Raw genomic sequence first — 17,276 nt, 5'->3', positions numbered from 1 at the left:
GTATCCCCAGATTTCAAAAATAATAGATATTTAAAAACCTGAGAGCAATTTTAAGCCCTCACTTTCTTATTTTCTAAGAAATCTGAGCCTAACTAAAACTCCAAGAAAAGTTCTCTATTTACCATCTTTCTAGTGGCCTCTGTTAATTACTGTGGTGTGATGTATAAATTAGGTGGCCCGGTCTACTTATGCAGTGCAGTCTTGGAGCTTACAAGCAATTATAGGGTCAATGCATCTCTTGATTAAAAGCAGACAGCTTTAAGAGGAAGAGAAATCGAATTATATAACATGGTTAAAAGAAATGAAGAGAAACGCCATTCCAGAAAGGCAGATGCAAAGAGAAGAAGGAAAAAACAACTAGCAGTGATTTAATTGGGGGGTGGGAGTACAACAGGACACGTGGGAGAAAGAAAGGGAGAAATATCCAGGGGAAAAAAATGTATATGTGGGAGGAGAGATGAAGAAGAAATATATTTATATTAGTGTGATAAAAAACACAGACACACAAGAGTATTTTATTTATTCATTTAAAGAAATAAAATCCTGTAAAATCAATTTGAAGCAATGGTTCTATATTCAGCCATTATGAAACTTAAATGAAGCAATTGCTGGTATCTTTTAAAGTGAATTGTAGGTATTCTGCAATGGAAGTATAAATTAGGAATTTAACATTTACAGAAAATGGTATTAAGAAGCTATTATAGCAGTTAGGGACCTCAAAACAAGTTGCTCTATAATTTAAACTAGGAGAATTTAAGGAAATTCTTGTTTGGAAAAAAAGTTGTAGCATTCAAATACTCTCCCTGGTAGCAATAAGCTAGGTGAATTTTGATTAAAAATAAGGAATAAAAACCGTGGCTTGATGACATAGAAGATATAAGAAAAGAGAGCATTTTGATTTCTTTAGGTGTAATTTTTTTTTTGTAAAGAATTAGATAAATGATTCGATTAAAAGACAATGCAAAAATGTAATTAAAAGCTAAAATACATGGTCCAAATAATGAACACTATGGGAGGCAAATAAAGCTAAGGAAATAAGCAAGAGCTGCCAGGAAAAACTTTATGAAAAAATTAGAACATAAGCTAATTAGAACTTGAAGATAGAAACAAACAGTCCTAATACTACAAAGTTATACATCAGTGATGGCGAACCTATGACACGCGTGTCAGCACTGACACGCGTAGCCATTTCTGATGACACATGGCCGCTGAGGCGGCCGCATGCCGAGGATGAAACATTTGCTGCTCCTGAGGATGAAACATTTGCGACTAGAGTCTTGGAGTTCGAACTATTAGATACTCTGTGCCGGAGGTCTGTAGGCCAAAACAACAGAAGTCCGGCACAGAGCGTCTAGTTCTGGGACTTCCGGTTAAGCCGGGATCTTTGCCCTCACTTCCGCTGGCAGAGCAGGGAGCAGCGGAACGCAGCAGGGGATGCATCTCTGGGGGCCCTGCCATTACCAGTAACCAAATAACAGTTAACCACAGCAATCATTATCTACTGTTCTGGGGTGTCATGGATTTCTAATCCATCATTACTGAGATAAGTGAGGGGGAGGCTGGGAGAGGCGAGGGTTTGTAGTGTGCTATGGGTGCCGTTTCCCGCCATTAGAAATAGCGGCAGCCATTTTAATTCACATAAGGAACACCATCTTGCTCCATAGTGCAGACTCCATTTCACCACTATTACTGTTGTGCATCCTTATTAACCCCTATTTCTGCTTATTAACTCTGCCCTTTCCTAAAAGACAATTTTATGCACCATTTTGTGGTTAGTTAGGCTAGTTAACCCCTAATTGCCTGCAGGCCTAAAAAGCTATCTATAATTCTATCTTCTGTCACTGCCCCCCTGATGGAGAACCCAAAAAATAAAAAACTAAGGTTAAGTAGAGGAAGTGGTAGTAGTAGTGGCCGACCCTTTCAAGAGACATGGACCGAGATGTATGGCTTTATAGAAAAAAATAGCAGATCATTTTGCGTTCTATGTACTGAAACGGTAGTAAGCAGAATGTGGAAGGGGGTGGGTGGTGGCAGATGTAGGTGGTGAGGGAAGCGGGGGCGGGGGGGGGAGCGGGGAACCATGCAGTGGCAGAGCGCAGGTGGCAAGGGAAGGAGGAGGCGGGGAGGTGGGGAGGCAGGGAACCTGATGGGCCCTGATCACCTGCCAGGCCTAGGGACCCCACCCATGCATGAATTTTGTGCACCGGGCCTCTAATTTCATTATAATGTTGATGAAAAATAAGAGGGAATCCCAGCCAGAGCCACTGTCTGTAGAGTTTTCACTTTCTCCCCATGTCCCTGTGGGTTTTCTCCAGGTACTCTGTTTTCCTCCCACCTCCCAAAAGATGTGCACAGGAAGTAAATTGGCGTGTCTGCATTGTCCTAGTCTGAGTGTGTCATTGTGTGTATGTGTGTATGTGTGTGTGTGTGTGTGTGTGTGTGTGTGTGTGTGCCAGGGTGAGTTATCTTGTGCCCTGAGCTGCTAGGATAGGGTCTAGCTATGCAAAAACCTGAACTGGAATAAGTGGTTTGGAAAATAATTATCTTACTTGTTTTTATGAATCTTTCTTAATGTATGTATAACCCACATTTTTTCCCCAATATTTAATATTAGAAATGTTTGGGTCTTTATTTAGAAGTGTTGCTTTTGTGACCAGAAATATGCCTTAGGTGCTTAACTCTTACTTATTATAATTATATTATAACTCTTATTTATTTCAATTAGGTTATTTATTTCAATTAAGTTTCATTATACATTCTCTTTCTTAAAGTTGAAGTTTTCAAGAATCTACCAGCAATGTCAAGTGAGGACTTACTGTACTTACTATAGTGCTAAGAGCAATACTATACCCAAAAGTAGTTTTTGTAATTATGTTTTACATATGATAGGAGGAGGCCGGGCCCACAGATACCATCCACAAGAAAAATATAATGGCTCAACCTGCCTTAGTTCAAAGCCCTATTCTTCCATCAACTCAGTTGTCGGTGTTGGACAGATTATTGAACCTTGCCTTACCTCAGTATTCTGGTCTGTTAAAGGGAGATGATGATACTAATAGTACCTCCTAGGGCTAGTCTTAGAATTAAAAGAGTTAATGTGTATAAAGCATTTAGAACAATGTTCAGCAAAAAAAACAAAAATTAAAATGACTAATGTTGGTGACAAACAATCTTCTTTCCCACTGTCTATATTTCATAGTTGACTATGTTTTCAAACTCTCTTAATATCCTTGGTTCCATGACCACCTGTTCATCTTTTTGTCTGGTGATTCCTTGCATCTTGCTATCTATTCCACTTCATTCCCTTTCTCCTTTGCTTACGCTGTGCATGTTGGTAATCCCTGGATTTCTATCTTTGAGCTATTGCCCTCTCTCTTTACATAGTTTTATCTCTTGTCTCTACTTTTTAAATCTTCATCTACAGCTGCTAGACATATATAGTTGGAAGTCCCACTGTCACCAAAAGCTCAGCATCTCCAAAGCTAAACTCATTTTATTATTCCCAACATTGCCCACAACCTGTTGTTCCACCTGTATTCTTGATCTCAGTTAATGCCTCCATTATCTAGCCAACTACCCAAACCAGGAATAGGGAAATAACAAATCTTTCCCTCTTCCTCAGCTTCCACATTCATTTATTCATTAATACATTTCAGTTCTAGTGCCATAGTTTTCTTCTTCATCTATACTACCATTGTCCCAGTCTAAGTCCTAATTATACCTTTTCTAAGTTGGAACAACAGTTTCAAAATGGATCTCCTACCACCAGTTTGTTTCCTTCATGTCATCATTCATAGCATAGCTAGCAGAGTATCAATCTAAAATGGAAATTCAATGGCATTATTACCTGCCTAAACCCCACCTACCTCAAAGACTGTCTATCATCTACAGGATAAAATCCTGGAACTCTAACATAGCAATATAGCCCTCTACCACAATACCTGTATTTTTCTTTCCATTTTTAATAACAGCTACCATGTTATGTGTAATTATATACATATATATAAAATATATATAATTTATATATATATATAAAATATTGTGATACCTGGATGTAATACTATTATTCCTATTTTATAGATTAAGTGGATGGTATTGGAAGCAACTTGCTCATACTCATCAAATTGATTCTAAAGGTAAAGTTGATCATTGAATTCAAATCTAATCATCTTCCCCAGTGGAATTTCTTTGAAGTCAAGTCTACATCACTCCCTTTTTTGAACCACCAGCCTCTAGCCCATTAACTGGTACACATATGGCTGTTAATTAAATATTAAACTCAAATGACTGTTTAAAAGAGAAAAATTATAACATGATCATTATAAAAGGTCATCCTGACTAAAGAAGAAATAGAGCGTCTAGAACAGTAATGGGCAACCTTTTGAGCTTGGTGTGTCAAACTTCGCCAAAAAACTCAGCATAACTAGGGTAGTGTGTCACTTTGAGGAAAAAACATTATTTCGCAAATGTTTCATCCTCAGGAGCAGCAAATATTTCATCCTCGGCATGCGGCTGCCTCAGCGGCAGCGTGTCATCAGAAATGGCTACACGTGTCAGTGCTGACACGCGTGTCATAGGTTCGCCATCACTGGTCTAGAATTACCTCACAGGTACTATAAATGGAAATAAACACTTCGGCTAAGTTTGTAAAAAGTGTATCTCTTCATATATACTTAAATTTAAATATCTTTCAGATTGTAATATAATCTCCACATTATCAAGAATAACTTTAAGATTCTTTTTATTTTTAAACTAGAGGCCCAGTGCACAAATTCATGCACATTGAAAGGAAATTCATTAGAAGAAATATTTTAATATCGCTATTTGCCTTTCTCTATAATAGAAGTGTCAACCAAATTCACAATCGACAATGACAGATTGAAACACATGCCAGCGAGAGCTTTATATATATTTATATATATATAGATAAACTTGCTTAATTAGACCTGTTTTCTGATTTAAACTTTTTTCAGCCCAGTGAAACACCCCAAATTCTCTTTCAGATATTGTCAGCAACACAGCAGTAAATATCAACACGAAGCATATTATTATTGTGATCATGCAGGGAGAACAAAGGGTAAAATATTTAACTGCAATAGTGTTTTACTATATTCTGCGCAGTGAGAAAACCTGCAGTCATTTTCAAGGTCCGCCATTTCTTACTTCTTTTCAGTCAGGTCAAGTTTCTAAACTGTCTAAATCTCCATTTTCTGGCTAATGAAAAGAAAATAGGATTCCACAGAGTCTCCTATCTATCTACTCCAGGACTTCTGTGAGGATCAAATGAGATGAGGCATGGGAAAACGCTTCACAGACATTTGGTTAAAGTGTGAAATGTTTGCACCTGGCTATAAAGCAAGTCGTGTTCCTGGGCTGAAGAAACTGCAAGGAGGCTAGTCGCTAAGGAGAGGAAGCTGGGTGTTGCTATGTGATGTCATTACATCATTACCCAGTGCCCATAGCGACTGTTTCTGGGCTGGGCTGGGTTATGGGCTGCATTTTGCTTCATGGGGTCATGGCAGCATTGGCTGCAATTTGGTGGGCTGTTGCTCTGGGTTGGTGGCAGGGCCTATGTCCCACTTGGGGGAAGCCGAGTGTTGCTTTGTCGGTACCAGGTCCACGGTGCCATTTCTTTTAAATGGACAATGCACATCACGGCAGCTCCTGTGTTCAGCATCTATCCCCTGGTGGTCAGTGCATGTCACAGCAACTGGTCAGATGGTCGGAGGGACACTTAGCATATTAGCCTTTTATATATATAGATTGCATTTTATTCAAATATCTTATTTACTTTTGGAGGAGCAAGAATAAGATAAATGTAAATATTTGTAGTAATAAATTCTCTGCTAAAAGATACAGTGTGTATATGTTGTATGTGTATTTGTGTATGTATAGAATATATGTGCACATATATATTATATAAATATATGTTATATATAATGGAAAAAGTTCAAACTATTTTTAAGTTTAGAAATAGATGACTTTGTTAACATTTAGGAAATTCATTCTGACAAACTGTTAAGAAAGGATCAAAGGATTATCTGAAACTCTGAGACCCATCAAAAAATTTCAATAATTATTAAAAAATGCAGTTTGGCAATCTACCTCCCAGGTTGCAACCAAATACCATTTCAAATAGAATACTTATAAATGGTTGAAGAAAAAGGAAATTAAAATGTATAAATCATTAAATATAACTATGAACTATGGCTATTCAACAATTGGACTTTAAGTAGTTTCACACCACTGAGCTGGGATAAAACATGCTCTCCTGGCATATTCATCTGCCAAAATAGCCATTTGTGATTAAAAATTAAAACTGGCACCATTTCTTCAGAAGCAATAATCAAAAGGTTGCTGGCTATCTTCCTTGTTTATAGTGTTTCTTGTATCAAGACTTCATTCCATTTTGAAATAGTCTTTTCTTATGTTTTATTTCTTTTAGGTAATCATATTCCCAATACTAATATTTTAACACTTTTCAACATTTATAATTATATGTTCCTCCAATACTATAGCATTGTTTAAATTTCTGAAAACAGATTTGAAGGGTACATGGAACATTTTGCTAACAGGGTATAAAGCAGTATTATTTATATAAGGTCTCTATACATGAAAAGAATCAGTGATGTTTAAGAAATGCAAAAGCAAAAATGAAATGTGAACAATTTCTATAGATTTAATTCAGAATAAAATGTATACTAGTATGTAAATAATAAAGTTATTCATTGGGTCTAATTGTGTCTGGACACAAAGTGGTCAACAGAGCAAAATTTCATCTTCTACCAGGAAATCCAGTAGTATATTTTGGAGATTTGAAGTATCAGTAAGTGAAACAATCTGTATGCATGGGGGATCTTCTATGTGGCAGACATTGTTTCAGGTGCTGATGATATTGCAGAGAACAAGATGGAGAGAGCCCTTGACTTTGAGGAACTGGGTAGAGTTAGGCAATAACAAACAGTTTCCTCCTCCAAGCAGATGAGTGATGTGTTTTGTTGAACTCTCTTTTAGAAAGATCACTTTGGCTACTGCGTGGCATAGACCTCCCCAGGAGTTGGAAGTAAAGTTAAAAGGACCAATTAGGAGGTGGCTCTGAAGTTCAGAGATTAAGAAAGAGAAATGATAAAAAATAAAAAATTTAAAAAAAGGGCAAAGGCCAATAGACATGTGAAAAGATGCAAATTAAAATGACAATGAGAAGTCATCTCACACCTGTCCGAATGGCTACCATTTCATAAATCAACAAACAGGTGCTTGCAAGGATTCAGAGAAAAAGGAACCCTAGTACATTGCTAGTGGAAATTCAGACTGGTGCAGCCACTGTTGAAAACAGTATGTAGTTTTCTCAAAAAATTAAAAATGGAACTGCCATTTTTGACCCATTGATCCCACTTCTAGGAATATATTCTAAGAATCCTGAAACACCAATCAGAAAGAATATGTGCACCCCTATGTTCATAACAGTGTTATTTACAGTAGTTAAGATCTGGAAATAGTCCAAGTGCCCATCAGTAGATAAGTGGATAAAAAAACTGTGGTATGTTTACACAATGGAATACTATGCAGTTATAAAAAGAAGGATCTCTTACCTTTTGAGACAGCATGGATGGGCCTGGAGATTATTATGTTAAGTGAAATGGGCCAGTCAGAGAAAGATAATTATCACATGATCTCACTTTTATATGTGGAATCTAATGAACAAAATAAACTGATGAACAAAATTGGTCCAGAGATGTGGAGGCATGGAACAGACTGACAGATCTCAGAATGGAGGGAGGAGGGATGGGAAGAGATTAACCAAAGAACTAATATGCATATATGCATAGCCCATAGACATAGACAACAGAGTGGTGAAGGCCTGGGGTGGGGTAGGGGCTGGATGGAGGTGGAGAAAGGGAGGGAAAATAGGGGACATCTGTAATACTGTCCACAAGTAAAAAAAATAAAAATAAAAATCAGCAATAACTTTACCACCCAAAGAAAATCACCAATACCCTGTTAGTATATGCCCCAGGCTTTAAAAAAATCAGATATCTTCATATTACAAACACTCCCCCTAATGATAGTATTTAGGTAATCCACAATATCCTCTATCATCTTGGCTGGATTATAGACACTATTGTCCTCATTTCACAAATAAAGATTTGGAGACTCAAAAGGGTGAAATGACTTATTCCAAATCACAAAGCTAATTAGTGGAAAAGTTGGGCGCAAAGAAATTGCTCTTCTACTTCTACCCCCATACCTTTTTCCTTTTAATTCTATCAGTATATTCCAAGAAAAATAAAAAAGTCTTGGTAGTTCCTTCAGCTTTTGTTCATTCAAAAATTCCTCTATGGAAAACTTCCAGGGAAAATTATTTACTTACTCATTAAGCAAGCATTTATTGAAACTACATGAGATACAATACAACATGCTAGGTGCTTGGGATTCAGACACAAGTATATTTTATTTTATTTTATTTATATATATATTTTATTGATTTTTTTACAGAGAGGAAGAGAGAGGGATAGAGAGTTAGAAACATCGATGAGAGAGAAACATCGATCAGCTGCCTCTTGCACACCCCCTACTGGGGATGTGCCCGCAACCAAGGTACATGCCCTTGACTGGAATCGAACCTGGGACCCTTGAGTCTGCAGGCCCACACTCTATCCACTGAGCCAAACCGGTTTCGGCACAAGTATATTTTCTGTATGGGGAGCTCACCTTCTTGTGGGAGAGACAGACCAAGTAGCACACAATGCCAATACAGTGGAGCAAGCACCATCATAATGATATTCCTTGAGTGCGATGGAACCTGAGACAAGAGGTACCTAAATCATTCTGGCAGGCAGGGAGAGATGCCATAGAGCAGGGGTCGGCAAACTGCAGCTTGTGAGCCACATGCAGCTCTTTGGCCCCTTGAGTGTGGCTCTTCCACAAAATACCACGTGTGGGCGTGCACACACAGTGCGATTGAAACTTCGTGGCCCATGCGCAGAATTCAGTTTTCGGCTCTCAAAAGAAATTTCAATCGTTGTACTGTTGATATTTGGCTCTGTTGACTAATGAGTTTGCTGACCACTGCCCAAGAGGAAGTGATCTTCAATTGTGTTTTGAAGAAATAGTAGGAGCTGGACAGCCAGAGTGCAAGAAGAGGGAAGAGTCTAAGAGAACAGCATGAGTAAAGACATGGCAGAGAAGCACAGGATGGTAAGTCTGAGGCTCAGGGTATAAATTACAGATGAGACTAGAAAGATGGGCAGAGGCCATGTCATGAAAGGTCTTGTGAGCTATTCCAAGAAATTTGGAGTTAACTTACACTACTGTTTCACTTTCCGATATCTTAAGATCCTCAACCCACTTATTCACATTTATGACCCTCAGTATTCCACTGAAGTTTCTGTAGCAAAGGCCATCAGTTACCTCCTTCATGACCAATCCAATGACATCTTACTCACCTCTTCTAGTCCTTTCTACAGCACTGGAAAGTGAAGACTATAAACTCCCTCCTCTGCTTTTGTGAAAATAAGGTCTCCTGACTTTTTCTTTGGCCTTTTGATTGCTCTGTCATATTTTTCTGTGGACTCTTAGTCTTCCATTTACTGCTTCATGTTGGTATTCTCCAGACTCTGTCCTCTGCCATGTCCAGATCTTACTCTGCATCTCTGAGCTATGTCACTCATTCTACCCATTGCCTTAACTACCACAGAATTGCTAGAGGCTTCTGAACATGAATATCTAATCTAGACATCTAGATTAAGATCTATATTTGTAAATGCATGCATTCATTCAAAAATATTTTATTGAGTGCTCTCTACTCATCAAAAATAGTTCTAGTTGTAAGAGACCAAATGTGCTTGGTTCACAGTTGTGCTTTTACTACTTAAAATCTCCACCTAAATGTCTTACAAATATCTGAAACTCATCAAGTCCAAATCTAAACTCACTATATTGTCTTGAAAATGTGCCCCTCACCCTTTGTCCCTTATAGTAATGGTTTGGGGTACCTTCATTCTCCATATCACCCAAATCAGATCACATTTCTCAAATTACACATCAGGCTGGTGAAAACAATCTGCCAATTCTCCCCACTTAACATTTCTCTAATTAAACTCTTTCTTCTTGTACCCACAGTTACTGCCCAAGTTCCTTAGGTAATCATCTCTCACCTTTCTTGAACAGTTCATGACACATAGATGGTCTACAGACATTTGTAGAATGAATTTATAGATTAAATAATACAAGAATGAATGGAAAACTTGGACAACTGCTATCATCTTTTTCCAAGCCATACTGACTCCATTTTTGTTGTTGTTGTTAATCCTCACCCATGGATATTTTTTCCATTAATTTTTAGAGAGTGGGTGGAAGGAGGGGGAAATGGAGAAAGAGAGAGAGAGAGAGAGAGAGAGAGAGAGAGAGAGAGAGAGGTGAGAAAATTGGTTGCCTCCTGCATTTGCCCTGCCTGGACCAGGGATTGAACCTGCAACCCAGGTATGTTGTGCCCTTGACCAGGAATCGAACCCAAGATGGGCCAATACTCTAACTACTTAGCAGCACCAGTCAGGGCCATACTGACTTCATTTTGCACCCTTTGATTCATTTACTGAACCAATGAAAGACAGATCTTTCCAAAATTTGTATCTGATTACATCATTCCTTTGATTATCAACATTCAATGACCACTACTGCCTACAGGATAAAGACCAGATTCCATGGCCAGCATCTAAGGCCATCTAAGTTCAAGTTCTCTACTCTCTTTTTTTTCTTCTTTTTTATAAATCTTTATTGTTCAGATGATTATTACAGGTGTTCCTCTTCCCCCCCCCCCATAGCTCCCCTCCACCTGATTCCCCACCCCACCCCATACCCTTACCCCCCCCCTCCCCGCCGCTGTCTTCATCCATAGGTGTAAGATTTTTGTCCAATCTCTTCCTGCACCCCTCAGACCCCCTTCCCCCTGAGAATTGTCTGTCGCCTCCCTTTCTATGTCCCTGATTCTATTATATTCACCAGTCCATTCTGTTCATCAGATTTTTTTATTCACTTGATTTTTAGATTCACTTGTTGGTAGGTATGTATTTGATGTCTTTTTGTTGTTCATAATTTTTACCTTTACCTTTTTTTTACTTCTTCTTCTTCTTAAAGAATACCCTTCAGCATTTCATGTAATCCTGGTTTGGTGGTGATGAACTCCTTTAGCTTTTTCTTGTCTGTGAAGCTCTTCGTCTGACCTTCAATTCTGAATGATAGCTTTGCTGGGTAGAGTAATCTTGGTTGTAGGTTCTTGTTGTTCATCACTTTGAATATTTCTTGCCACTCCCGTCTGGCCTGCATAGTTTCTTTTGAGAAATCAGCTAACAGTCGTATGGGTACTCCCTCGTAGGTAACTAACTGTTTTTCTCTTGCTGCTTTCAAGATTCTCTCTTTGTCTTTTGCCCTTGGCATTTTAATTATGATGTGTCTTGGTGTGGTCCTCTTTGGATTCCTATTGTTTGGGGTTCTGTGTGCTTCCTGGACTTGTAAGTCTATTTCTTTCATCAGGTGGGGGAAGTTTTCTGTCATTATTTCTTCAAATAGGTTTTCAGTATCTTGCTCTCTCTCTTCTTCTGGCACCCCAAAAATCCGGATGCTGGTACGCTTAAAGCCATCCCAGAGGCTCCTTACGCTATCCTCACACTTTTGGATTCTTCTTACTTTCCACCGCTCTGGTTGGGTGTTTTTTGCTTCCTCATGTTCCAGATCTTTGGTTTGACTCTTCGGGTACAGTGATCTACAGTTGAGTTTCTGTATATTCTTTATTTCAGACAGTGTATGCATAATTTCTGACTGGTCCTTTTCCATTTTTTTGGTAGTCTCATTAAGGTCCTTGAAGGTCTCTTCAAGTTTATCAGCGGTTTTTAGAAGATTCTTGAGTAACCTTATAAATGTGGTTCTGAACACTGTGTTGTCCATTAGTTTACTTTCCTTCATCCCTTCTATTTGTGACCTGCTTCGGTGTCTCCACCTTTTGGCTGCCTCCCTGTGTTGATGGAGTGGCTTTGTGTGGTCAGTGACCTATAGGAGCCGGTAGCTCAGCTTCCCCAATCTCCCTAGGTGGTCGCTCTTGGTACCCCCCTTTGTGGGCTGAGTGCAAAGTCTTGGTGTTGTTAAGCCTTGATTGCAGTTGGTACACTGGGACAATTTGACCTCCAGTCCAATTGGCTGTGAGGATCAGCTGTGTCTATGCCGGGAGACAGCCTTATTCAACTAGACTTGCAAAATTGTAAAAGCCTCTGTGCTCAGCTTGGATGGGGCAGAGTTTCAGGGTGGAGCCTACAGCCTTGGCTTCCCATCAGCCCTGCCCTATGAGGTTCCTGGGTCTCAGTGTCCCTCAGTGTCCCTCTGTACTCCCTGCAAGCACCTCTGAGAGAAAGGTGCCCTGGAGTTTCGCCCACTGCCAAACAGTCTAGTCTCTCCCCCAATGAATCTGGATTCCCAGATTCTCGCCCGGAACTGGGTTACATCTACTCTCTTTTCTTGTCACTGGCCTTATCCTGCAAATACTTAACAGTATCTAGAATTACTGTGTTGATTCACAATTCCATTTTTATGCCCAAGCTGTTTTCTCTACCAGGATTGCTCATTTTCCCTTGCTTTTACCACTTGAAAATTAACTACTCATTTGTCAAATCAGTTCACTCCTCACTTCCTCTTTGAAGCCTGTGCTTACCTTTCTGCCTTCATTTCTACTTCCCTCTCTTTTCCTTTGAGACTTTGTACTTACTTCTGTAATAACTCAGATAACGTTGTTTCATACTTGTTCACAAATTTCTAGTCATTCCATTGTGTAGTCATTTCGCTCCTTGAGAATGGAGGCCTTTGCCTTATTAATTGGGGATTAGCACAAAGTAGATACTCACATGGTTACAGATGAATAAATGAATGAATGAATGAATGAGTACATGGTGAAGTGTCATAAAGATATTTTAATCAAGGGAATGATATGATGAGGTTTTCATTTTAGGGAGAACATTGTGGTGTTAAAACAGAGCTGAAAGGCTGAGAACAAAAGCTAGATGATTAAGTAGGAGAATATCACATATAATCCAATGGAGAAACATTGAGAAACACAAGAGCTAGTTGCAGTCACAAAGGATAAAAGGGAACAGGTTTGAAAAATATTTGGAAAGTGATCACACAGAATTAAATGATCATTTGAATGGCCATTAGGAGCAAGTATGAGAAAAATGAAGGCATCAAGGATAACTTCCAGGTTCCTAGCTTGGGTGACTAGACTATTTTTCTAGTTTAAAATATCTATAAATTCTGATCCATGACGTTACACCAGACAAAGATACACTGTACAAAGTGATGAATTACATGTATCTGTCACACTTTCCCATGCTACTTCTGAAAGCACATTTGATGCATAAGTGCAAATCATGTATTCCTCTACTACCACCATTATTGTAAACTTTTCCTAAAAAGAAGAGGGATTAAAAATAGACAGACAACATTCAAAGAACTATGTCACCTCATAGTTGAACAGCTTGTCTATTAAATAAAGAACAGCTGAAGACAGAAAACACCAGGAAACATAGTTGACTGGTAAATCTTAAAGAACAGTAAGGGAATGGACTTTCTAATCTCCACCAATTTATAAAGATTGGAAGCAAGTATCTGAAGTAAATCATCTCTTGTTCTTGCCAGCATTCTCATTAGGAGGCTAGGACAGTGGTCGGCAAACTGCGGCTCGCGAGCCACATGCGGCTGGCGAGCCTCGGTCTGCCGCTCTATTGACTAATGAGTTTGCCGACCACTGGACTTTACACCACATGTTATACCATTAAAGATACCATTATAATAATGATTTTTGCATAATTAATAATACTTTTTTTTTTACCTGAAACAGAACTTTAAACACGCTTTTCTTGCTTCTTGGCAGTGAAAACTTGGGTCTACCAAGTGAATCCATCCCTGAAGTGCCTCATTAATCACAGTGCACTTGTTCTTGGCAAGAACCTTAATGTGCTACAAAAACTGTTATTAAAGTAAGATTTGGGGATTCCCAGGCTGGCAGGGAATTAGTTAGTTACACCCCCTCTAGAAATAATCTTCTTATAATTTCCTTTATTATTAATAGTCTTGTTAGACTCACAGCTCAAACTAACTTTCCTTTATTAATTTTAAGTCCAACTATTCTAAAGCTCATTTAAAATCAAAAGCAGCAATTGCCAAAGATGGCCTGTACCCCAGGGTTGGCTGTAGTTGCACGATCTCCCAGGAAATGACACTATTCGTTGTGTTAATGTGGACCCAGCACCTCTATCTAAATGCTCAATCAAACATTACAATTTCAGACTCCAGAAATGTAAAATACAACGCTTCACATTAGCATATTGTACTGAAAACTACATCATTTATTTCATATCTGCCACTAAAGACATTGATAGACTGATTAAGCCTAGGGAATAGAGAATTATCCAAACTTGAACCACTTGAAAAATCATTTGTCAAAATTTAGAAATTCTGTAAGGCCGTAGAAACCTGCTGAACATGAACATACTGGGTGGGGGGGGGGAGGGTGGAGAATGTTGTACCCATTTCAGGTTCAAGGGCAACACATAGGACATACAAAGTGTGAGCACCAACAAAGTTTGTCTCTAACCCTCTGTGAATATACAATGCATAATTTACCCCAAATTAAAGGCCACGAAAGGCATCATAATGTAAATTTCAAAGCTATAAATATTTTGAGCATACTCTTTTTTTTTTAAAGAGTCATTATCCATACAGTATATATTTTGCTGCCAAACTGAGTGCAGATCATTATTGCTGAATGTTTTAGTAGATCCTGACAGGTCAAAATTATTTATCAGGCTCATCAGGTAGTAGGATTAATTATATATGAACTTGGAGGGGTTGAACATAAAAAAACATCAGTAGTGTTTCTCTCTGTCTATCATTTATTAAAGTAACCACATCTAAATCGATGTGAATCTTACACAAGTGAATAATAAATGTGATGCCTTTTGATGTAATAATAATACAACACAACGATCTCCTTGTATACATTGTAAGATGGAAAGTTGGCTGGAATATTCTACCTAAGGTTACATGTTCACATCAATCTGGGACTGTAAAATTTTCCAGACACCAGAGCCCCACGGATTGTAGACTCCACCAATTTCCTGACTCTTACGTGGTCAAATTCCAGGTTCACCTATTTACAAAAGCAGCCCCTTCTTCCACGTGACTTCAAAAAGAAATTTCTGTCCGGGCCAATCCTCCATCCCAGGTGAAAGCTATGTTTGGATGGCAGGCCTCATTTCTAAAAGAAACCTAGCTCACCCTTTCAAAAAAAACCCGATTTACTCGGAAACAAGTAAGTACCAGTGGCTGCAACTTTCTCTACTGGTCTCCTAAGGCTGACGTCTTTGTATTTTATTTTAACATAAAAAGACAAGGGGGGGGAAAGGGCACTAAATAGAGAGGAGAATAAGAAAAAGAAGAAAAAAAGAATCAAAAGAGCGTCATGGCATCAAACTGCCTTAAACTGTCCAGATAAACCTAACTCGAGCAGAAGACTGAATGAATGGACGTTGTGGGAAAAACAGTAGTAAACTTTAAAGCCACTGAAAGGTTTTAAATGCCTAAGGGGAAAATAAACATTTGCTTCCAATCATTTTCTCATTAAGCATTCTCTGCTAGATGGCGAAGGCTTACTTAACACACACACACACACACACACACACACACACACACACACACACACACTTGGACTCCGCGCCACCAATGCCCACTTAACCCGCTGCCGGATCCCTGTCCTGGGCGCCCCACTTGCGCGCCTGCTATTGCCCTTCGGCCGGGGCGCCCGCGTCCCAGACTCCCCCGTGGCCTCCACCGCCTTCGTGGGAGCATCACCTGGCCCGGCCCCGCTCGCCTCGTCTAGACCTTAGCCACCTCTGTGGCAGGAAGGGCTACAGGCACTGACACATTTTCCGTTGGTGGCGGCTGAGGTGGTGGCGAGGCGTGTTTCCGGGCGCACTGACAACCGAGCTGCTCCCCCCACCCCGAGCCGCAGCTTCCCCAGCTCCGCCCCCAGGACTCTCTCCACCCGACGTACCCCGCCGCCACCTCCTAACCTCGCCCGTAAACTCTCACTAAGCCTCACGCGGGCACGCGTCCTCCCTCGGCATCTCCCAGCTCCCAGGCGCCCCGCTCCGTTGGAGTTTATCCGCTGGAGTTTGACGTCTCTCGGGACCTAATCGCTCCCAATTAACCGCGCGGCTCCGGTCCCACGTCTGCCTGGCTCCCGCCTTTGGTGCCTCCCGCTGCCCCACAGCTTAGGGGGTGTGCGCGGAGACGGGGTTCGGTTCGGAGAGGTGGGAGCGGTGGGGCTGCGGGAGGTGGAGGGCTCTCTGCGAGGAAGACCATAAACACGTGCAAAGAAATAAAAGCCACCACGTGTGCGCGCGAGTGTGTGTGTGTGTGTGTGTGTGTGTGTGTGTGTGTCTGCACGCGCGCGCCCCGGGCCAGGGCGTGGGCGCGGAGCGCGTCCCAGGGGACCAGGCCCCCCGGCCCCCCGAAGCGGGCGTGGCAGGGGGGGGGGGCGCGCGTGGGGCGCGGGTACTCACACGAACGCGTGGTAGATGAACGCCCAGCCGCGGGGTCTCTCCAGCACGTTGTACAGGTAGTTCTGCACCCTCCGGTACTTGACGTTGCGCCGGCAGCTCTGGCTACTGGTGTACGAGAGCGGTTTCCCCAGCAGGCTCATCCGGGCCCCCTGCTTGCCCCGGCGGCTCTCTCTCAGGCCGCCGCCGCCGCTGCCGCCGCCGCCGCCGCCGCCGCCGCCGCCGAGCGCGGCCGCGCGGGTGCCCAGCAGCAGCAGGCCGTCGCCCCTGGCGGCCGCCGAGTTCAGCAGCACCCTGCCCCGGCCCGACTCCACATCCTTCATGCCGCTGCCCAGGCGCCCCCCGCCCGCCGCCGCCGCCGCGCCGCTCTTCACCCAGAGCCCGGCGGCGCCGCCCTCCTCTCCTCCCGCGTGGTGGCGGGGCATGGCATCACCACGGGCACCGCGAGGGGGGCGCCGGCGCCTGCGGCGGGGGCAGCGGCCTCATGCGCGCGGGCGGGCTTCAAGGAGGAAGCCGCGGCGGACCTGGGCCCTCGGGCCCTCGACCTCCGGGTCGGGGGCGGGGAAGCCAGAAGCCAGCAAACCGCCGGGGCTTCGGGACTGGGGTGAAGCGGGGGTGTGTGCGGAGGAGGAAGAGGAGTTCCTGTGTCTAGCAGCCTTGAGCTTCGAATTC

The 17,276-nt window shown here is 41.6% G+C and overlaps 1 protein-coding gene across 5 annotated transcripts in view; it reads right to left on the bottom strand.

Annotated features, from left to right (window-relative positions):
* Window positions 1-17,029, bottom strand: part of KCNQ5 (potassium voltage-gated channel subfamily Q member 5) — a 514,131-nt gene extending 497,102 nt beyond the window's left edge. For all 5 annotated transcript variants that reach the window (XM_054722223.1, XM_054722226.1, XM_054722228.1 and 2 more), the window contains exon 1: window positions 16,608-17,029. In XM_054722223.1, coding sequence (XP_054578198.1) covers window positions 16,608-17,029 — 422 coding nt within the window. The remainder of the gene's footprint in view (window positions 1-16,607) is intronic.
* Window positions 17,030-17,276: the final 247 nt, after the last annotated feature.

This window comes from Eptesicus fuscus, chromosome 10 (genome assembly GCF_027574615.1).
Source record: "Eptesicus fuscus isolate TK198812 chromosome 10, DD_ASM_mEF_20220401, whole genome shotgun sequence".
In the NCBI taxonomy this organism is placed as follows: domain Eukaryota; kingdom Metazoa; phylum Chordata; class Mammalia; order Chiroptera; family Vespertilionidae; genus Eptesicus; species Eptesicus fuscus.
Note: the sequence above shows the minus strand (reverse complement) of the source record. Positions and strands in the feature narration are given on the sequence as shown.